This window comes from Phycodurus eques, chromosome 17 (genome assembly GCF_024500275.1).
Source record: "Phycodurus eques isolate BA_2022a chromosome 17, UOR_Pequ_1.1, whole genome shotgun sequence".
Lineage (NCBI taxonomy): Eukaryota > Metazoa > Chordata > Actinopteri > Syngnathiformes > Syngnathidae > Phycodurus > Phycodurus eques.
The window spans coordinates 920200-943008 of record NC_084541.1 but is presented as its reverse complement, the minus strand read 5'-3'; the positions used below and the strand labels follow the sequence as shown (position 1 = coordinate 943008).

Genomic DNA, 22809 nt, shown 5'->3' with positions numbered 1-22809 from the left:
TTTTTTTTTTTTTTTTTTTTTTCCTTCAGTGAAAACTCGGCGTGACCCATTTCTATAGAGCTTTTTTTCTCGTAAAAAGCTCGTGCTCATCAGGACTGTAATTTCAGAATCCCAGTAATCAGCCGACCCCCTGGGAGATCAGCAAGCATGAGGGAGTCTGCTAAGTGCCAGCGTCTGTTGCCTCACTCAGGCGGGCTTGTGGCATGGTGCCGCCATCAGCAGGACTGTTTCCCTTTTCTCCTTTTGTGCTGCTCACCAAGCTCACGGGGTGAAAGTGAAGTTCAGTTTGATTTTCTGTCCAACTCTATAATCCCTTTTTGGTGCCGAGCGTGCGTCACACAGTATGTTTGGTTTTTGATCTGTAATTTCAATCTTCCTCCCCCCCCCTGCATTGTCATAATTCTAATACCATCCGATTTTGTATCATTAGCAGGATAAAGCGGTACAGAAAATGGATGGATGGATAGCAGTCAAGGTGTTGCAGCAAAAAAAACCTCAAAGCTCATTTAGATCGTGTTTGCAAACTATTCCGAAATCTATCTGGACATCAATTTAATTTGCGCAGCAATACACTTTATATGTCCATCTGTTTTCCGTACTGCTTATTGTGTTCAGGGTCTCGGGGGAGCGGCCAGTCAGTGACAGGGCGATTGTGACTGGGGCGTGGATGGGACATGATCCCACGCTAGCCGCGCGATACTCTGTCATGGGAACCACTACACTACCAATGGCCTGACACCACCACTGCAGACTAATCGGCTTCCAGTCCCTGTTCTCAGTTTACACAGAACAACACAGCATGGTTTTGACATTCCTGGCCTCAAACGGCTGTATAAAAGACACTTGCTTGACCAGGCTTTAGTCGTCACTTGAAATCAAGTTGAAGACATAACATAATGAGCTCCTACTTTTGTTGCCATTCGCGCACTACCCTTCCGCTATAATCCCGCCGAGGCCCGGATTCTGCCTTTCACACTTTCCGCTGCCTCTATTTTTTACCAAAAGCTCCAGACCAACAGGCTCGCTACGCTTTACCGCGACTGAGACTGTGCATAAGAGAAGTCTTAAAAAGTTACGAGCTAGCAGGTTGCTGTCAAAGGCAAGGCCGGAGCAGCTGCTCTCCTTCTCATCGGGAGTGCCTGTTCGCAGATGATGGCTGTCAAAGGCATAGGCTGTCCGAGGAGTACATCAGGTGCGCAAAGATACAACGGGGTCATTAAGCAAAGGGCTCATCCTGCAGGCAGGATGTCTCAAATACCAGGAAATGGCCCTTGGTCCGCCATTCTACCAAGCAGAACAAACAAGGAGCCCAGCAGGGCAGATTATTATTATTATTTTTTTTTTTTGCATCTCACAGAGATCAAAAAGCAGCCATCTTTTTCTACTCTCTTAAGATATTTTCCTTTTTGCTGATGTCACTCTTTGACCCTGTCGGCATGACGTGCTTTGTTCAGCTGCTTTTGAAGGAGCTGGCTGCATGCGTAGAACTCAATTCAACAGTCTAATTTGAAACTGAAGCTTCAGACTCAATTTCCTGCTCCTGAGTGGAAATTTGCAATTCACAGCAGCGTGAGTGCTCCGGCCCCCCTGCCGCTTAAACCATGTTCAATAAAAACAGTAGTTTGAATAAAAGAAGCCCCAATTAGACCCTGCTGACGATGCACTTGTGTGCCAACAGCGGAGTAATTAACACATGGGCAAACTGGCCCCTTTCCCCTCCTCTCTGTTGGAGTATGTGCTTAGTCGGAGATGTGAGATGATGCGCCTGTCGCCACCAGCAACCGCCTGCAAACTTCACTCATATCCTCATTAACCCTCCCTTGATACTCTAAACCCTTCAATTAATCCAGGTTTGAGGTGAAGGTTGAAATGCTAATCAGCAACACTTGCGAGCACACACAATCTACAGCCTGGCCTTTTTACCCAATGTACAAGGGATTATTAATTTTCTGGAAGATTACTCTGATTTTCTTAGTTTGCAACATTTCTGCCAAACTACTAGCTAGCGCCACTATTTCCATGTTTTGCTGCGTTAGCAATGTAAAACCCCTTTTATACTTTCATACTTTATGGACTCTTTTTTCCCCATTTCAAAGTTTAAATGAAGGCATGGGCCTCTCCTAGTATGATCAAAATCAGAATCATCTTTATTTGCCAAGTATATCAAAAAAAAAACTAGGAATTTGTCTCCGGTAGTTGGAGCCGCTCTAGTACGACAACAGACGCTCAATTGACAGAGAACACTTTTGAGACATAAAGACATTGACAAAAAACAGTCACTGAGCAATAAAGGGTTGCTAGTTGTCTGGTAATGCCGGTACATTTTTTTTTTTTTTTTTTTTTTGACAATTGTGCAAAAGATGCAGAGTCCTCTAGCACTTAGAGCAGTTGACTCTAATGACTAATATTGCAATAGTCCGGTGCAATGACCATTGTGCAAAGGGCGCCAAGACTTCAAGGAGTGTATGCGGTTTAAAGTGACGAGTAGCGCGATCATCTGGGACAATGTAGATGGTGCAAATGTTGCAGATACTCCTCAATCAGTGTGCAAATGGAGCAGATGCTACTCTGGCATGCTGTGATGGTATGGGGCAGTGTTAGTGCCAATGGTGTGGGTAACTCACACATCTGTGAAGGCACCATTAATGCTGAAAGGTACGTACAGGTTTTGGAGAAACATGTGCTGCCATCCAAGCAACGTCTTTTTCACGGACGCCCCTGCTTATTTCAGCGAGACGATCCCAAACCGCATTCTGCACGTGTTACAGCAGCCTGGCTTCGTAGTAAAAGAGTGCGGGTACTAGACTGGCCTGCCTGCAGTCCAGACCTGTCTCCCATTGGAAATGTGTGGCGCATTATGAGGCGAAAAATACCACAACGGAGACCCCGGACTGTTGAACAACTGAACTGTACATCGAGCAAGAATGGGAAAGAATTCCGCCTATGAAGCTTCAACAATTAGCGTCCTCAGTTCCCAAACGTTTATTGAATGTTGTTCAAAGAAAAGGTGATGGAACACAGTGGCAAACATGACCCTGTCCCAGCTTTTTTGGAATGTGTTGCAGACATCAAATTCTAAGAAAGAAATTACAAGTTCTATGTAAATGATTATTTGCTAAGAACAATCAAGCTGATCAGTTTGAACATTAAATATCTTGTCTTTGTAGTGTATTCAATTAAATATAGGTTGAACATGATTTGCAAATCATTGTATTCTGTTTTTATTTGTTTAACACAAGGTCCCAACTTCATTGGCATTGGGGTTGTAGATATGTTTGTTTTTTTGTGACTTATTCCTAAAATCTTTTTTTTTTTTTTTTTTTATAGCAACAAGTCTGAGTACTAACTACTGCCAACAAGAACCAAAATCATTTTCATTGTTTCATGTAGTAATAAAATGCTTTTCTGGCACTGTTACATATAATACAGTAGAAGCAATGGTTACTTTGACTTTGGACTCGGACTGTCTTGAAGGCTCTGGCGTTTGGCCTCCAGGCGGTACTCGAAGATCCATGACTCATGACCTGTGACGACTCTCCCTAGCAAGTCATTGGCACTCACTCTGCTCATTGCTTGACAACCTGACACACAGGATATGTATATAAAAGCATGTGGAAAAAGGTGGAATGGCTGCAAAGAGCTAAGGTCACAGTTATCTACTCAAGGACGATTACATTGTAGGAGAAAACCAATCGTCTTGCGACGCCAATCCTGGAGCTTTACAAACAATAAGAAGCGCATTTTCCACTCTTTACAGCAACAAAAATATCAAATGAAAATATTGTATCCACAGCGGCGGTGCTTTTTCACTTCGAGACAACCAAAGTGCATTTGTCCAAGTTGGCTTTTATTGCCAAGCCCGATATGTACTGTATGTTGACACTGTGAATAAGGTGAATACCGTTTAGTCTTTCTGCAGTCAACTTTGATGTCACAAAGGCCGTTTATCATCCGTAGCGGTTGACAGGTGAAGTCCATCGTCACCGTGTGTGCTTCTGTCTGTGTTTGCTTACGCTGGCATTTATTCAGTGACACGCATTTGGCCTATGTGATGGCGGACGCTAGCTCTAGGGCCTTGGCCCAGACCCTGGCATTAATGAGGCTGCCATCAGCAGGCTGGACACTTAAGTCACAGCAGCCCGCCTCCCCCAGCCCCCCTGTGTGCCGCCCTATGCGGGCCCTGCACATTGCTGCCCATTGTTTCCCATTCCTGAATAAAATTGGAATTAATTAGCCGCTTGGCACAGACGGTTCCGAGCTCCGGGTTCAGCCCCGTGCCTCGTCCCTCAAGCCGAGTGAGACTGAGTGGAACAGCCGAGACCCTACGAAAGCACGGACATGGCTGCTCCGTCATCGTCTGTCGCTGTCCACTTTACGTTAACCGAACGGGCCGGTCTCATACTAATAAATGTAAAGTTAGTTCATTTCAATGAAATGCTCATCTTAATACTCCCGTTTCCACTGCAGTGTGTCCAGAGGACGACGTTACCTGGCATCATTCCAGCGTGAAATTATGATTTGTAAACAACAAAACAAGTCTTGCTTGTGTAGTTTTGTTTCCTCGACCATTTCAACCGGTGCATCCAGACAAAAAAAGTATGCACAAGGCCCAGCACATTTAGCCAACCTCTACGTGATCTTTTTTTTTTTTTGTATCCATTTAAAATAGGCTCACAAGTGAACCACCCTCACACACAGTTACGTACAAACACCATCATTTTCATACTGTCGCTTTGAGAGGTTAAATTTAGTCTTGGATGCTGAGCACGTGTAACAAATGTCTGCTAGCTGGAGCAAGCAAAGTCTCCCCGCAGATCAGAGACTGTGTCTGATTACTCGTCTGCTGTCATGTCGAGCTCGCTGCGTTTTCCCCCCCCTTCTCCCCGACGCAGCCACGGGGAGCATCATTGCCGCATACCCGCTTTTTACCTCAGCCCCAGAGGTGATTCTTCACCCATGTCGACTGCTTTGTTGTTTGTTTGTTGCGCTGGCACGGGTGGCACAAAAACTACCAGGACGGTTGTCATGAAAAGGGGACGAGAACCTTAAATATGTGGCTAGTTTTGTTTAAAACGGGGATTGTGTCAGTTGCAATGTGATTGATCGGTTCATTGTAATTATACTGTAGATCATGAGCCATTACCGGCTATTATCAGTAGGGCCCGATCGATTTATTGGCCGGCTGATTTAATCGGCCGATGTAAGCCTTTTTCAAACCGATTTATTTGTATTCTTTTTTTTATTTTTACATTTAAAGGTGAGATGACAAAGATGTTCAAACTTCCAGCAAGTTTTCAACTATAGTTTAGCCAAAAAAGAGGATTTTATGACACATATTGAGCACTCCCCGAACATATCCGAAGCTCAAGACACCGGGGTGCGGTTGGTCTATCCGCCGCGAGGGCGACCGGAAGTGACGTTGCAATTGACAAACGCAGTGCGCTACAATCTATACGCAATGGCGAGCAACGTGTCGGAACATGGGGAGGGTTACGACGTACAGGAGCACCCGACTGAACACGGCATCGTCGAACCGTACATGTTTGAGCCGATCTGGAGGTCGGAACACTGACGAGGCCTAGCGGCCGAGTAGCAGCTGTACAACAGAAAGAGAGAGCGGCCACTGGCTCCATGTGACGGTAGGTCAAAAGCGTGTCTTTGGATACACTCGCGGCTTGAAATGGCGCCATCATTTTTTAGCACGACTGTACGCATTATATATTCACAGTATGCAGTATTCCTATATATTGTGTGCCCCTCGCTCGAGTTGCATTATAACACGCCACACGGAAAGTCTTTGCCGCGTCTGTTGGTTTGCCATATAGGCCAAAGTACAGACGACGGTACTGAAAAGTACTGCGGGGGTCTTTTTTCCCCTGCTGCCCAGTGCAACCATAATAGAGTTGTCGGTATATGCGAGGAACTTTGCCGTGGCGGCTGCGAGATTTAGTCTCGCCGGCGGTGGAGGTCCCGATGGCCGTAGGAAAATAGTTGCTGCCTGTGTATCCAATGCTTTCTGCTCAGTCTTTCTCAAAACACGCCGGTTCGAAGTGGTCAGCACAGAGTTTGGAACGCTTGCTAGGCACCCGCAGCTGCCCACGTTTCTTCCCGTCGATTGACTTTCCCCATCCACTGGTCACGTGTTTCCTTTTCACTTGGAAAGCCAAAGAAACTCTCGCCACCGCCTGAACCATTTGTCCAACCGAACGCCACCCGATAAACCATTGTGACGTCGCTAAATCAAACGACAACAAATATACAAGGACGGGAACAACCGTATGTCACAATCGCGCAACTCCGAATGAACAGGCCGTTTGGCTCGTGTGACGTCACAGCGCCGGAAACGACCGGAAACACAGCACATTTTTTTATATAGCGCATTTCATACACAAGGTAAATCAATGTGCTTTACAAAGCTTTAAAAACAAAGGGGGGAAACACCTTATATACGTTTAAAACAGAGGGGGAAAATAAAAATACAATTAAAACAGAAATATCATTTAAAAGTGGAAAGGCTCTAAAAAGCATGAGAAAAAACGAACGAAGTTTTGAACGTGGACTTGAAAACATGCACTCTTGGGGCTGACGTCACTTCTGTTGGCAACTTCTTCCATTTGTGTGCGGCATAATGGCCACATGCTGCTTCACCATGTTTGCTTTGCTTTGGACTCTGCGCTCCGCTATTTAACCCGAGTCAAAGACCCGAATCCAACATCTTGACGTTGGCCGCGCATCCACATTGCACAGCGACTCCATGGTAGCCAATAAGCTGCACTTCTTACAAGTGTCACGAAGGGAGGACGAGGAGCGGCTCGGCGAAGACCATGTGAAAGCCTCGCTAATTGCTAAGGTAGCGTTACAAGCAGTCGCAAAACATTGAAATAAGCCATCTGGTGAAGCAATACACTTGTCTGGCTGGAACCACGTTTTCGCAGAGAGTAACCAACTTTGAACAACAACATAACAGCCCCATTAATACGTGTTTGGAGACATAAATATAAATTGGCCTTAAAGAATCCATATTGGTCACGCCCTAATAATCAATCTGGTCTTTTGCACCAATCAATTCTACGTAATAGCCTTTCCAGTCAATGATCCTTTTCTTCTCTCTCTCTCTCTCTCTTTTTTTTTTTTTTTTTTCCCCAATCATAGGGGACACCACACAAAGGATGAGATCCACTCCGTTCCCAAGCCCTGCAGAATTGGATGCCTATGCTAAGAAAGTTGCCAACAATCCGCTCACCATCAAAATCTTCCCCAACAGTGTCAAAGTCCCGCAGCGGAATCACGTCCGGCGTACCGTCAACGGGCTGGACACATCGGGCCAGCGCTACAGTCCTTACCCTTCCTCTCAGGCCAACGCCAAGACTGGCCTCCTCGCCATCGTCAAGGTGCCCACCGTCAAAGGCATCCTCAAAGACTTCGCCGGCAGCCGGGCTCGCTTGCACCCCGAAGTCATCATGAACCACCTGAGCGGCGGACCTTACCAAGTGGCTTCGACCAGCACTTTAAACCACCACCACCTGACTCTGCCAAACCTTCCCCAACCTCAGCAGAGCCTAGCCCTGCAATCCCAGGACGCACCTCAGACTATCCAGATGCCACTCGCTCGGCAACAAAGCCTCAGACATCCTCTCCCCATGGCCCAGCACTCTCAGGGCCCAACCAGACTGCAGACTGTCTCTCAGCACCCATCCCTCGGCCACCCGCACGTCCCCTCTGCTGTCCTACTTCAGCAGCAGCAGCAGCAGCAGCAGCAGCAGCCGCCGCCGCCGCCAGGGCCTGCAGGCGAGCCGAAAGCTGCCAGATGGCGACGCACCACCTAACGTGACCGTCTCTACCTCAACCATTCCCCTCCCTATGGCCACGGGGCTGCACCAGGGCCGCCAGCCAGACCTGAGCACCATCATGCACCAGATCAACCAGTTCTGCCAAGCTCGGGCCCAAGGCGGCCGGGTCGGCGTCCGTGTGCGAGGGCCAGATCGCCAACCCCAGCCCCATCAGTCGCAACCTGCTTATCAGCGCTTGCTCCAGGGTGTCCATGCACAACAACCCCGCCGCCGGCTTCCCCCAGCACAACTGCATGATCGGCCCTCGAGAGAAAGCAACTATCCCGATGGGGGCCCGCCCTTTACCCAGTGTGACCATGAACCACTTGCCTTCCAACCACACAGATCTCAAGCAGCATCAGCACCCCCAGCAGCAGCTGCAGTTGCAACCCAACACACAACAACAAAAGATGCGCTCTTGGAATCAGCATCAGTTGAGCCATGTGCCCCCTATTCAGAACAGTTGTAAGCAGCCTAGCAGGGAAGCCGCCTTCCACTTCAAGGGGATGGGCTACCCTGCCGACATGTGCGCGGGTCAGCCGTACATGCTGAAACCTCCTCTCGATAGGCCAACCCCCTCTCCGCCCGTCAACCACAACGGCATGACGGGCCCCGTGGCCCACTACCCGAACGGTCACTACTTTCAATCCCACGTTTGGAACAGCAGCATCCTCCCTACACCCAACAGCGACAGCTCCGGCTCTCAGGACGTAGCCATGCCATTCCACGGAGCGGGCCCGGGGGGGTGCGCCGCAATCGAATGCGGGCCCCCGGGGGCTCCCCATTACAGGCTACCGGCGAGCTCCTCCACCTCCTCTACCCAGACTAATCTGATGCAAACCACAGATTACATGGGCGGGGACTTCCAGACGCCCTACTTCCGCGATCACAATCTGGGGTTAATGGGCAAGATGCACAGGCCCCCTGTGAGCAGGGTGGGGCCGGAGGTCGGGGATGGTAGAAGCGCTCTCCTCCAGCATCCAGGGTACAGATAAGCTATGGCCTTGTCTCCGCAAGTTATCAACCCCCTTTGTTTAGTCTTAAGAAAACACGATAACTTGACAAAACTGCAAATCTTAAAGAGGGTAAATGAATATATTTAATTCATGAAGTAAAATAGTTCTTTTTTTTTTTTTTTTTTTGGATCAATCTTGCAAGTGATCAATTGTTGTTTTTCTTTTTTCTTTTTTCTTGTTGTTAGTGAATGCTTCCACCCGGAACATTTAGGATTCACGTTCCAAAGCGCGTCGGCGAGTCTACTGTCATTCCTGCTTTTTGCTCCACCATACATGTGTGTGCCTGGGTCTCGACAGATCCTGTGTTATTTCCACGTCACAAGTTTGTAAGGTTTCTCACGAGCAAATAAACATGTCAATCCCATTGCCGAAAAAGAGCGGCAACATCTATCGTCGGATGCGCTGCGAGGAACCTCTGGCTCCGACTTGTCTTATTCGACAAGGAAAGACTTTTTCTGTGTGTAATAATCTTGTTTGAGAGAACAGCCGTAAAAGTGTGTGTATGTGTGCAGAGCTTTTACTATTTTCAGATGTAATTATTTATTTGTGGAATAGGACTATTAAAACTCGATTCCTTGCCGTCGCATAGAGACAAACGCAATCGGGTTGTTCGTAGATTGCAAGGATTGCCATGGTGATGTGCTCTGTCCTGCTTCAAATGCTGCAATGAATTCAGGTGTTTTAAAAACCTCGCGGCCAGGCCGGGGAGGATTTGGTTACGAGGTTGCGAAAAGGTTCGAGCGGAAAGCTTGTAAGCGTTAAAGATGGCCCGAGGCAAACGCTGACTTTCTGCAGCGCTCAACATAAATGAGAACGCTCCAAAAGATTTGTTAGAAAACACCATTTTCAAAACACTCATACAATGTGGACAGGTGCTTCAGATTGAGCAGGCAAAAGGTTTCTCTCTCTCTCTCCAGTGTGCGTTCTCTCGTCGAATGAATGAATGCCCAAAGTACGCTGGGATAGACTTCGGCTCAACTGTTGAGCCCGTGACGCTAATGACAACTGAGCTGTGTAGAAAATGGATGGATGGAGTACACGCCAAAGGAAGTCCGGCAGACCGAAATTAGATTTTTTTGTTTGTTTATGTATTGTGGTGACATTGACCAGGGATGTGTATCTTCATGGGATGGGCAGGAGATGGATTTAAATGGAGTTGGCGTCAAAGGGAGTGGTTGGCTGTTTGATTTGAAAACACTTATGTGGAGAGAAAAGTAACATGACTGGTTCTTGTCTCCCCGTCTTGTAATTTACCGCATCTCCACAATAATTCAACCACATGAGTGCAGTCATCATCACAATTAAGAAAATGCTCTATGGCTCTTTATGTTGAGCGTTGTATTGGGGAGGTGTGTCATTTTCTTTTACAAAGCATTTTTCCGGGAAACCGTGACAAATGTATTACTTGAATGTGGAGATAATTGCGATACAATAGATGTGAGTACATAGTGTTACTAATTTCACGTGGGATCGAACTAAGCGCAGTTGGATCCCGAGTGGAAGTGTGGTTGCTACTGATTCCGATGTGAAGACCAAATTGATCACTTGCAAGATGACAGACAGAAACACAGCAGACTTTTTACATTGAACAGCAAACGCATTGTTTATTTTATTGTACACTGGCTTACCTACTAGACTACTGTAACATTTAAACTTCAATGATTGTGTGTGTGTGTGTGCGTGCGTGCGTGCGCGCGCGCGAATGTGAATGTGTTTATTTGTGTGGTCATGATGACACCCATGTTTTGCTCACCTACCAACCCCTAAAAAGCCTTAATTGTTTGGTCCTCGGACTTTCCTCGAGCATGGTTTTAATGAAACCCCCAAATAATAAGGATAAGGAAGACGGTGGTAAGAAGACAACAAACACAGCGTTTTTTGGGTTTTGTTTTGTTTTTTACCCTGGTCTTTTTATTTTAATTAAAGTGTATTGACTAGACGGAGCAATTCCGTAGAGATTTGTTATGGGAAGCAAGAAAAGGAGTGATATGTTAATTATACAATATATTTTAGCAGTGTGTAGTTACTGAGCTGTAACATTTTTTCCCCCAACTTTCAAAGCTTCTGTTTTGCAGTTGTGACTATTTATAATACTTGATTTGCTTATTTATGTTTTCCCCCCCTCCTGTTCAATTGCTGTGAAAAGGAAGAAGGTCCATAGCCTATCTTTTGTCATCTTTCAAGACGGATCAGAAGCAAGCGCGTGAGAGAGTTGTGCTACTCTTTTTGTAATATTGTAATAATAAAATAAAATTCTAATTTATGCTTTCATATGTGTCTGAGCCATTGTTTGGATTCACGGTGCATTAATTACAAACGAGAACAATGGCACGGCATGACAAAAAATACGCAGGTGTTATAGGCGGTAGCACCGAATGAGATGTTTGTCACACTAATTGTAAGCGCGCTCTCACGCCATTGGTCCAGGCCCGCCGCCTCCGAAGCGAGAGGGTGCTCGATGAAGCTTGTCTGTTTGTGATGAAACGCACAGCAAGATGGCAGGGTCGGGACCTTTGTGATCACTCTTGCTTAATGGCCATTCTGATGCTACTCGAACACGGCTTATACAATTATTCCATTTTTTGCACTAACAATGTGCGTTGTTGCATGCAAACTAAAACTTCTGATTGAACAAATATTGCCTTTAAAGATCCAGTTGCATTTGTTAATGGCTCCATTCCCAGTGTGCTCACACTGGGAAGTTGCTCATCTCAGTGGCCTGTGGTCCTCGTCCGCGCTCCGGAAATAAGCCTCTCCAGCTCCTCCCTGTGAAACAGGGAGACAATTGAATGGAGCCGAAACGACAGTCTACGCATTTGACGCATTTGTTTCTTCTCCGCACCTCTGTTTGTCCGAATCGGCGGCTTGTCTGACGTCGGCGGCCGCGTTCGATCCCAGTAGCCGGGCTCCTCATTGATTTTACCCAGGTGGATGTTCCATTTGTTCCAGTTGACTTCCTCCGCTCTGCCGTGACAGGAGGACAGATGCTCCAATTGTAGTTAATGAAGAGCACAGCATCGATGGCAAGAGGCATTGTCGTCGCTTCAGCGTTGACCGAAAGCAACCGCTTAGAAATATGTTGGAACTGCTGGGCAACATTGTGAAGTCGCGGTTTTGCGGTTTTGTGTTCAAATCTCATCCCTGGCCTTCCTGTGTGGACTTTGCACATTTGCACGATGGGTTCGTTAAATACTAAAGTATTGATTGCGATTGACTAGTGAAGAAGCCCAACTACTGGACTCCTGGAACCTGTCCCAGTTTTTCTTTGGGGGGGGGGGGGGCTGATCCTGAACTGGTCGCCAGTCAGTCACAGGGCACATGTTGACAAACCGATCACACATTTACGCCGATGGGCAATTTAAAGCGCTGGTGTCGAACCTATGGCCCGTTGGCCTATCAGAGGGTCCAATCTGGCCCATGGCCACACACATTCACAGCTATTTTTCAATAAATGTAACAGTTGTTGCTAATTTTGTCCACTGGAGGGCGCACTGACAAATGTTTCTCGTCCGGCCCACTTGAGCTCAAATTGTGGCCTGGAAACTAAAATGAGTTTGACACCCCTGATTTAGTCTTCATTGAACCCAACATGCATCTTTATATATATATATATATATTCTGTCCAGAAATAGCCTATTTTTTTTTTCCCCCCCGTTTCACGCCTGTCTCCCATACTGTTCCTGTGGGTTCTTTCTACGCTAGATAGATTCCCTTTGACATTCAAGGTCCTCTCCATCACAGAATGAAGCTGACCTGAAACAGCGGCGGCGGTCTTGTTCAGAGGGCGTGCCCAGATTTTTGTCCACCCCGCAGCGAAGCCTCTTCCTCGCACAGAGTGGCAGCCTTTTCTCCATGTCCAGGATGGTGATGGCCCTCTGAGAAACATCAAACCAGAGCTGCTGAGCCTGACCTGCTAGGACGAGAACAGTATGGCTGACCTGTAGCTTCCAGATGCTAGTGCTCTCCTTGGTGATCTTCTCCACGGTGCGGTTCATGAGGGCGATGAGCATGTTCAGAAGCAGGATGTAGGTGAGGATGATGTAGAAGATGAGCAGCACGTAGAAGACTTCCTTGTACTGGTAGTGCTCGGTGAACTCCATGTCACCCATGCCGATGGTAAACTTGAAGAGCTGCAGCGTGGTGTAGGAGATGTTTCGGAAGGTGGGCTTGATGCATTCCGAGTCGGGGTAAAGTGGTCCGAAGAGGCGGCCCCTCTGAGCAGTGGCGTTTTTCACCGCGGGCTCAGTGAGCAGCGTGACCACCGCTGTCACGGATGATAGAATGTCAACCGTACCGTATGGCCGAAAGCATTAAGACACACCTCGTAATTGTTTCCATCCGATGGATCTCAAACGTCTTACACCAAGTACCGCCTCAATAAATACTAGCGGCTCCCACTCACCCGCGACTGTGGTGACAAAATGGACGGAAGAGTAGTACCTGCGGAGAACCCAAAGAGGAAGACGCCATAGACGAACAGGAAGCGCAGGATATCGCTGAGGATCATCTGCAAAGAGGAACGGCCGTAGATCCTCAAGGATCCAAAGTCTACTGTATCGTCGCCGGTGAGCTGCGGTACCTTCTGTATCATGACGCTGTAGATGCCCATGTGTTTGCTGCCCCTGGCAAAGTAGAGCAGGTTGACCCAGCTGAGAGCAAGACACAGCACCAGGAAGCCCAGGTACTCTTGCCTCCCACAGACATAGAGGCCGGCTGCGGCCAGGAAGAGGGCGGCCTGCACGAAGCTGGCGAAAGAAAAAAAGATTTGCGAAAGCGTGGCAAAGCCGGCCTACACCTTTATTTTATTACGGGTGTGTGCGACCGCTGGCGAGCCAGCAAGGCTTTCTCTGCTCATCTAAACATAATCAGAAGCATATTTGTTCCATTACATTGTATGTAACTTATTCCCAACAGTCGATCCTCTTTATTTTTGAGCGCTTCTCTCGGCTGCACTGCTTTTGTGTCCAACTGGTTTTCAAGCCCCTTTGTGCTGCTCTGTCAGTCTCACGTGCCGAGCGAGGCCTTTCGGAATCAGCAGCGTTAAACGACGACCATTTCTTTAACTGGCCTGATTTCAAATTTGCCTCACAGGGCCAGCGAGCGTTCAACATTAGCATTTCCCGTCCTCTGATCGGTTGGCCAGCGCGAGCCAAATTTGTCGACCGTAACGCATCTGGAGCACTCTGCACACTTGAATCCATGGTAATAATCAGCAACTCAGGTGAGTAGGATGGGTTTTTTTTTTGTTTTCGGGTTTTGGAACCGGAATGAGGAATCTTTAGCCAAATTACACGTTTTATACCCAAAATTGGGGCTTCTGGGAAAAGTCAGAAGTTCGTCCAGCATAACATCCCATCACTAAAATTCTTCTGTTGTTTGTAGAAACGACGACGACTAATTATTCACAACCACACTAATGTGCCGTGGTCCATTAGTGTGTCCTGAGAGATGATCAGGTGTGCCACAAGGGAATTCAATTCTTGCCACTTAATTTGTTCGTAATATTCTTTTCTACAAATTATGCCGGTGCCGGCGAAGCAGTTGCTCTGCCACTAGATGGCAGAAAAAGAACAAGAATGAACTTGTTTCTCTACCGGTTGCCATCCTTAAAATATATACTGCTCTATCTTTGTGGCATTGCGTTCGGCGGCGTGCCATGAGATTTTTTATTCTAAAACGTGTGCCTCGGCTCAATAAAAGTTGGGCAACGTTGGTCATCTGTTCAGCCTCCTCCATGAACCAGAAAGTTGCCCGCTAACGAAACATTCGCAATGAAACTGCATCAGCCCCGTGATCGGCCGGCGACCGTTCCAGGGTGTTCCCGGTTTAAGTCAGCTGGGATAGGCTCCGGCACACCCGTGACCCTAATGAGCACAAGCGCTATAGAAAAGGAACGGATGGAACTCCATCACCAATGCGATGTTACCATACACAATGAGCCACACGTGGCGCAACGTTACTCACAAAAGGATGTCGTAATATCCATCAATCAGCAAGGTCTGCAGCTTTGGTCGTTTCCGCTTCATATCTAATAACTACGTGTGAACACATATCTCGATTATACACTTGGGCGAAAGACATTGTACGTTGAGCGACTGCACATGCAAGCCTACGTACCCCCATGAGAAAGAAATAGCAGTTTGCCAGTGTTATCAAGAGCTGCCCTGAAATATACAGGTAACCTGTAGAGCTGCGCTCCAGAGGGAATGGTGTCTGAAGACAGAAAGAAGCCCAGAAAATCAACACGAGGTGAGTCCGGTCACCGAGACGGTACATTTCCTTAAGAGTCACCTTTCCGTCCTTCTTGTTGTAGGCCACTGCGGTGAAGATGAGCAGGTACGCGAAGTAGACCAGGAAGTTGAGAAAAAACATTCGGCCTGCAAACCTTTTCCACTTGTGCTCCAGCAGTTGGCGCAGAGGTTCCGTCTGGAGCATCTCGTGGCGGTTCTGGGAGCAGACACGCAACATTTCAAAGCAGTCGAGACTCCGGCTGCGCGGATACGGTCCTCGCGCGGCTACTCGCAGGGATGTCGCTGCCGTAGACCAGTATCTCCAGGACCGACTTGTCGTCCGCGGAGTCCACCGAGGCCAGGTCGTACAAGGAGCTCCGGACCGGACCGTAAACCCACTCTGTGAATTTACGAGACAGATGTTTGGTGTGGCTCTCCTGAAACTCCCGCTTCAGGATGTGCGCGAAAAGCTGCAAAGAGGCACGCAACATGTTTGTGATGGCTCGCAAGAGGGGGGGGGGGGGGGGGGGAAGTCATATAACAAACGTTGTGGCTCTTGAGTCTTACCCCGCTTTTTCCGGTCTTAGCAGCCAGTTTGAGAGGGGTCAAGCCGTTGTTGTTTTCGATCTCCTCCAAGTTGAGTTTGGGTCTCAGCCGCGCCGCGGTGGTCAGGATGCGGTCGTACATGGCGGCGATGAATAGGTCGGTGTTCTCCTCGGTGTTGTCGGCCACCCCCACCAAGGCGTGCAGCACCGTGTTGCCCCGAGAGTCGGCCGCATCCGCGCAGGCCCGCTGGTGCTCGTTGTCCATGAGGAACTCCGCCACGTCAGGCTGGTTGGTGCATGCCGCCAGGGACAAGGGCAGCTCCCCTGGGGGCAAAAACAAAGAACGATGTCCTTCACGGCGGCGGCACTCGACTAACTTTATTGTCGGGACTTCTAAAATGGCATCAAAATGGCAGCAGTCCGGGCAAACACTATCATTTGCGACACACATCGGTCGACGTGACAAATAGTAACGGTGGGTCTGTGGTGGCACCGTGAGATTTCTCCCATCCGGCAAAGAAAAGGTCGGACAAACGTTTTAAGTTTCAAAGCTATGAAGGAATGTAAACAATTGAAGACTCGGGCTACTAAAGTCTTACTACTACTAAGTGGTGAATAGTCGTGGTTGGATGAACACAAATGGTAAATCCTGAATCATAGAACAGTCCACATGCCGTATGTAGTGACAGTAGTGGTCACGCCCCCTTAGTGCCAAGGAACTACTTGAAGTGAGTTGAGGCGTTTCAATTAGAAGAACTAATCTAGCCTCCTGTTGTTGCCAAGGAGCTATGTCGATGGAAATTGAGCGGATTCATTTCCACAAAGGTAACGCTTTGCGTCAGTTGAACACCACAACCGAGCGACATTTGCGTGACGTTCCAGAGGGGGCGCTCCTCTCGGGCACTCACCAAAGTAGAAGCTGGGGCCGTCGCGAGGCTGGAAGAATTTCCCAGAGGCTTTAGCGTGGACGTCCGCTCCTTGGCTGAGCAGAAGCTCGACATAGCGCAGACTCCTCCGCTCGATGGCTATGTGCAGTGCCGTCTGCCCTGCAATTCGTGTCGAGACAAATTCAAAGTCACAAACCTTCTGGATTTTGCTATCGCGGTCGTGTTTCGTTTCCAGTCACTGATGGCGTAGTCGGAACGTGACCGCGGGCGGCGTGGGTTCGGTTCCGGTAACCGTGTGAATGCTCTGTCTCTATATGTGCCCTGGGATTGACATGGTAACCGGTCCCGGGTCTCGAAATCACTTGGGCCAGGGTCCAGCTTCCCATGACCCTGAACAGGATAAGCGTTGAGAAAGAAAATGGATGGATGGATTGTTCAAATCCCAGTTTACCTTTGTAGTCACTGTCGGTGTAAGCTGCATTGACGAACTCTTTAATGTCGCCCATCCTCTGTGAGATGTCAACTAAGAATTCGACAGCGGGGTTCTTGCCGTCTCTGAGGTGCAGCAGGGCCTTCATCAGGGCAGTTTTACCGTACGACTGATCTGCAAGTAAAGAAGCCGCAAACGTCCATTCAGCAGTTGACAGACGTCGACGCGGTGCTGGTGTCTTAACCGGGGCGACCGCGTCCCGATAATCGGCCATATTTTCCCCCCTTTCCGATCGAAGTCAGCAAAGGCCCGATTCGCGGTTGTCCTCGGAAAGATTCTCCTGACCTTTTATCGTATGGCGTGGGAACGTTTGCGGGGATTTGTTCCCTTCCCGATCTGCTTGGAAAAGTCTCATTTGAAAGCGGTCCATGTTAAACCTGTCCGACCACACGAATGGCGCAATAAGCACGCGCGGTTTCTCTTTTTCTCCATCGTGTGTGTCGTCTCTTGGTTAAGATGTTAAGAATTGGAATGATCCCACTTTATGGGGACCGGTCCCACTCACACAGCGAGTCGGTGAGTTTCTTCATGTTTTGGTGCAGATACTGGGGCAGGCCTTCCAACCTGGTGACATCTCCGCTGGCCGCAGCTTCGAACAGTCTGCCGATGTCGAAGGTCTGACCGTCTCGCTTGGAGTTGTCCTGATCCACACCTCGGACGCCCCTAGAAACCACAAGAAATTGGACAACGTCCGCTTCGTGCTTTGCTATTTTCTCTCTGAGGGAGGGCTTTTTTTTTTTTTTTTTTTTTTTTGGTCTTCCTTTTCGTACGTTTTTTTTTAAACTCACTTTTAGTCATGCGTGAGGAGAATCTTTGGGCTGAGTGTTTTTTGTTGTAGGTGCTCAAAAAAACTCACACGACGACAACGACGACAAAAGACAGCAACACCTTTGTGAAATCCTTAGAAATCCTAAGAAGTTCAACAATACTCGCAGTCGGTTCGCTGTGGTTGACAAGCTCACAACCGCCCCGAATCAGATCGCTCCAGAACAGCAGAGAAATGCAATGGTTTGCTTGTTATTTGAGTGAAAAAATACAATCCATCAGCTTAAATATTAGCACAAATCAGCAAAAGGATAAAATGATACTACATCTGAAGCCACCCAGGAAAAACTCTATTAACATGTCAGAATTTGATACAGTTGACCCAAAAACTGTAGAGAAAACGGTTGAGCAGCTGAAACCACTAAACGAGCTGTCTTGACTCAATACCGTCGGACTTTCTCAAAGCTATTGCGAAGCCGGCGCCGACTGATTTGCAGCAAATAATCAATTGCTCGCTTCAGTCAGGCGAGTTTCCTCAAGCTCTGAAAGTAGCTGCCATTAAGTCTCTGCTACAAAATTGAAGGCTGGACGCTTCCATGTTAGCAAGCCATCGAGCCATCTCAAATCTCCCTTTCATAGCCAAGATTGTTGAGAAAGTTATTTTTAATCAACTCAGCAATTTCTTGAACTTAAAGGGACTTTTTGACAAATTCCAATCAGGGTTCCGAACTCATCACAGTACAGAATCTGCTCTTATCAAAGAGCTCAACGATATACGGTTGAATACCGACTCGGGAAAGGTGCCCATTCTGGTCTTGTTGGACCTCAGTGCGGCTTTTGATACGGTACTGCTGAACAGGTTGGAAACGCGGGTAGGACTGAATGGAACAGTCCTTAAATGGATCGGGTCCTACCCGGAGGAAAGGAGTTCTTTTGTAACCATTGGAGGTGTTCAATCTCATCGAACGGCAATGACCTATGGGGTCCCTCAAGGGTCAAAAGAGCCAAAATTGTCTTCAATCCAACCACCGCAAAACTGAGATAATTGCTTTTGGCAATAAAGAAAAGAGGAGTGCTGTTAGTAATCACCTGGAGTCACTCTCTTTAAAAACCAAAGACCAAGTCCAAAACCTTGGTGTTCTGATAGATTCAGACCTGACTTTCAACAGTCATATCAAATCGATTACTAAAACTGCCTTTTAGCATCTGAAGAACAAATCCAGAGTGAAGGCTTGCATGTGTCAAGCGGACCAGGAGAAGGTCATCCATGCTTTTATCTGGAGTAGACTTGACTATTGTAATGGTCTTCTGACTGGACTCCCTAAAAAGAGCATTAAACACCTGCAGCTCATTCAGAACGCTGCAGCTCGGGTTCTGACCAGAACAAAGCGGTCAGAGCATATGACTCCAATTCTAAAGTCTTTACACTGGCTCCCAGTCAGCTTTAGAATAGATTTTAAAGTTCCGCTACCGGTCTATAAATCGCTAAACGGTTTATACACGAATGAAATGCGAATGGAATATAAACCCACTCGGGTTCTGAGATGGACAGACTCGGGTCAAATAGCGGAGCGCAGAGTCCAAAGCAAACATGGTGAAGCAGCATGTGGCTGTTAGGCCGCACACAAATGGAAGAAGTTGCCAACAGAAGTGAGGGCAGCCCCAAGTGTGCACGTTTTCAAGTCCGGGTTGAAAACGTCTTTTGTTCTCATGCTTTTTAGAGCATTTCCACTTTTAAAGGATATTTCTTGCACTGTACGCTGCCTTCATTGTATTTGTATTTATATTTTTTCTCTTTGTTTTAAATGTTTAGAAGCTGTTTTTTTCTTCTTTGTTTTCAAATGGGGCAGGATGAAACGTTTTAGGTGTGTGCGTGAGAGGTTTATTTGGTGCATGTAACAGTTTTAGGGGTGAGTGTGAGACATTTTTGTTGCGCGTGAGTTTTTTATTTTTATTTTGCCCGAGAGTTTTTGAGTGCGATTTTCGTGTGAGAGGTAACTTATTTTCGCCTTATACGGCATCTCATAACTGGGATTTTGATTGTTTTGGTTTTGCTTTTTCTGTTCGTATTTGGTATTTCTAGAGCGTAAACGCGTAAATAGTCGAAGTAACGTTTGTTGAAGTGGTACATAACAATAAACAGGACAGAAACATGAGGCAGCCACGTGGCTGTGTTCCAATGATCCGGACAGTTACAAGAGCTTTGCTCAAAGTGTAATATAGAATAGTAATCAAGACTTTTGCACGGTACTGTTTGCGATGAGGATTTGACACGGAAAGGAGAAGCTCACTTGTCAAAGTTGAGGTTAAATCGTATTTGAGGTTCGGTCTCTTCCATTTCCTCCTGGTAGTCCGTGTCCATGGGGGCTTTGGGCGCCTCGTGGCCCACACGTAAAACAGAGCCGAGGACATCCCGTTTGGGCGCCTCGCGTCGTTTCTCGGCCTCCGTCCTGTCGTCGGCCTCCAGAGAGAAGGCCGACGTGTCTGACTTCTTCATGTCTGCAACAACCACAAATGAACAGGAATGCATATTCAAGTGTAGCGGTTCAATTTGTTGCGCGCCGGTAATAACGCGCGTCGGCGGCGATGAAACGCGAAACGCGGTTTGGCCGTTGGAACGGCCAAATCAGAACTGCAGTGCGGCCCGAGACAAAAACGAGTTTGACACCCGTGCTTTTAAACTTCAACGGACTCCACCAACATAACGCCGTGGCGCATATGCCCAAATGCCAGCAAAGCTTTGTCAACATGACACTTATCGGCATTGAATTTATAGCTTGGCATGTTGAATGAAGTCTAAAATACTTCATTAAATACTAGATTTCAAATGTGGGTATCCGTTGGGACAACGATTAAGTGGAGGCGAGGCCTTCGTTTATAGAAACGGAATGGGTTCCTCTTGTCACAAAGCACACACAGATAGGATGGCTAAAAAGCAAAATACCGTTATGATTCGTTTCTCCAAACGACATTTGATGAACTTGAAGGGTTCCGTTACCAACTCGGCTCAGGCAGTTGACGTGACGGAAAGAAAAATGGATTCCGCAGTAGCTCTGATTAGCCAAGCAAACGAAGGATCATTTAGGTGCAAAATGTCCAGAAATTCTCATCCCGGCGGCACGGTGAAAGACCGGTTAGAGCGTCTGGCTCCCTGCTAGTGTCACACTTGATACATTGCTGTACTTTATACTTTTTTTTTTTTTTGCATTTGCCTTTGCGCTGTTAAATAAATGTATTGCAATGAAAAGAAATAACATTCTGTTCTTTACAAAGTCTGAGAAGCGGAATTGTGTGTGTGGAATGCGGAGGAAGCGCACAGCGAAGTGACCGTGACCACATGGGAATCACCTCTGCAGCAGACATGTGACGTTTGCCTGCCACTGACTAACAAAGAGTTTGTTATTAGGAAAAACAAGACGTTCACGACTGCTGGACGCCGCAGGAGCGTTCGCAAGCGTACGAGCTATCACGTCAGATGAAAATCATTCAAAAGATCAGTTGAAAAACACATTTTATTCACACAAAAGAAGGAAAAAGATACGTGATTGATAATAGGAAGTCAGAGGTTGTTGTTCCTCTTTTCTATTTTAAAACGGAGGAATGGATGACTCAGCGTGGAAACCGAGCTCCATTAGAGCAGGGGTGGCCAACTCGTCAGAGACTAAGAGCCACTTTCTTTTCTGTGTTACTGCAAAGAGCCACATCATACACATGAACATCATCTTTTAATCATGTATGCACGCATACACAGACCTCTGCTCAGCCAGATCGAATGAAAATAACCCCACCAACATGATAATATCAGTCATTTTCAACAGTTACCATTGTGCGCACTGTCTCACACACACAAACTCTCCGTTCATTTTTGACGCATGTCATGTGACAGCTCCTGAAGAGCCGCATGAGGCTCGCGAGCCGCGGGTTGGCCACCCCTGCATTAGAGGAACAGAACAGCAGGCAAAAGCTACGTGAAAAACATTGGACTGACGTTCGTTCCGTCCTGAAACATAAATAAGCTTGTTTGGCTCAATTTACTGTTGTGCGCGCCAAGGCGCCTTCTTCTGGTCGTATCCAATAATTAGGTCTGAAATAATTGTGGGCGGGTGTCGCTATGATGGAACTTATCAAGTATTGTGAAACGAAAAAGACAAAAAAGGGATTTCAGCGAGCAGCACTTCTCAACTAACGACCGCACCTCAATCGGTCCTAGTCGAAAAGGATCTCTCTCGATATCTCGGTATCAATATTTGACGCGAACGGACTCACCGCGCGGTTCCGAGATTCAGCTTCCCGATGATGCTCTGCCTCTTCATTAAAACAAAACAGCGGGCTCACCGTCGGGTCTGCTGGAGACAGCCCAGTGTGTTTGTTGGGTCCAAAGATGAGCAGGAGGAGAAAGGGCGCAAAGTCAGCCACCCCGCCCTGGAGAACATCATGTGGAGCTGAGGAAGAGGAAGAGGAAGAGGAGAAGGAGGAGGAGGAGGAAGAGGAGGATGCATCGACCGCATCACTTCGGCTCAAGCTGGTGCTCACTTTTTGCGCTTCCGAGTTGAAAACAGCTCGTTTGCAGGCGGCCTCGAGCTGAGAGCTGCTTTTTACGTGTCGCCCTCAAGTACACAATAAAGTAGCAAAACAATTCTTCATTTCAGTTCACTCGACTATAAAAGCGTACCACTCTCGAGTGAGTCTTCAGACACAATAGAGAAAAAACGATACAAACGCTGGCAACGTTTGCATTTACGTTTGTATTATTTGACATTTGCATCCTCCGGCTCAGTGAAGAGACAAAAATGTTGAATGGAGAGTTTAACAACAAATATTTGCCATTTGCGTGGGGAGTTTCGGATATTTTGAAACTGATTCAGCAACGCCCTGTTCGTAGGAAACCTTTTCAATGTTCACCATTCCAAAGCATCCTGGACTCTTACAACATCACATTCTAATCAAATACAAGTTGACACCCTTTTATTTGCCCGTATTTAAGAAAGTAGGTGGATTTTGAACCTCCAAACCTTGTGTTAAAATGTAAATATTGCATTTAAAATAT

The 22809-nt window shown here is 47.3% G+C and overlaps 2 protein-coding genes across 9 annotated transcripts in view; one reads left to right on the top strand and one right to left on the bottom strand.

Moving 5' to 3' along the window:
* Positions 1-11172, top strand: part of fam222ba (family with sequence similarity 222 member Ba) — a 38855-nt gene extending 27683 nt beyond the window's left edge. Inside the window, 3 exon segments of the mRNA XM_061703138.1 lie at positions 7153-7778; positions 7780-7950; positions 7952-11172. Of these exon segments, the coding sequence (XP_061559122.1) occupies positions 7153-7778; positions 7780-7950; positions 7952-8824 (1670 nt within the window). The 3' untranslated portion in view covers positions 8825-11172.
* Positions 10422-22731, bottom strand: trpv1 (transient receptor potential cation channel, subfamily V, member 1). Of its 8 annotated transcripts, XM_061703133.1 has the most exons (16): positions 22029-22731; positions 20054-20261; positions 17503-17660; positions 16959-17111; positions 16529-16666; positions 15643-15944; positions 15369-15545; positions 15137-15292; positions 14963-15058; positions 14810-14880; positions 13425-13590; positions 13286-13352; positions 12784-13109; positions 12599-12720; positions 11688-11809; positions 10422-11611 (listed from the first exon to the last, which is right to left on the bottom strand). In XM_061703133.1, the coding sequence occupies exons 2-16, from the start codon at positions 20257-20259 to the stop codon at positions 11535-11537; spliced, it is 2337 nt and encodes a 778-aa protein (XP_061559117.1). In that variant the 5' UTR covers positions 20260-20261; positions 22029-22731; the 3' UTR covers positions 10422-11534. The 8 variants fall into 8 exon arrangements, with proteins under 8 accessions (XP_061559117.1, XP_061559115.1, XP_061559116.1 ...); XM_061703131.1 differs by having other exon boundaries at positions 12599-13109; XM_061703132.1 differs by having other exon boundaries at positions 15137-15475.
* Positions 22732-22809: the final 78 nt, after the last annotated feature.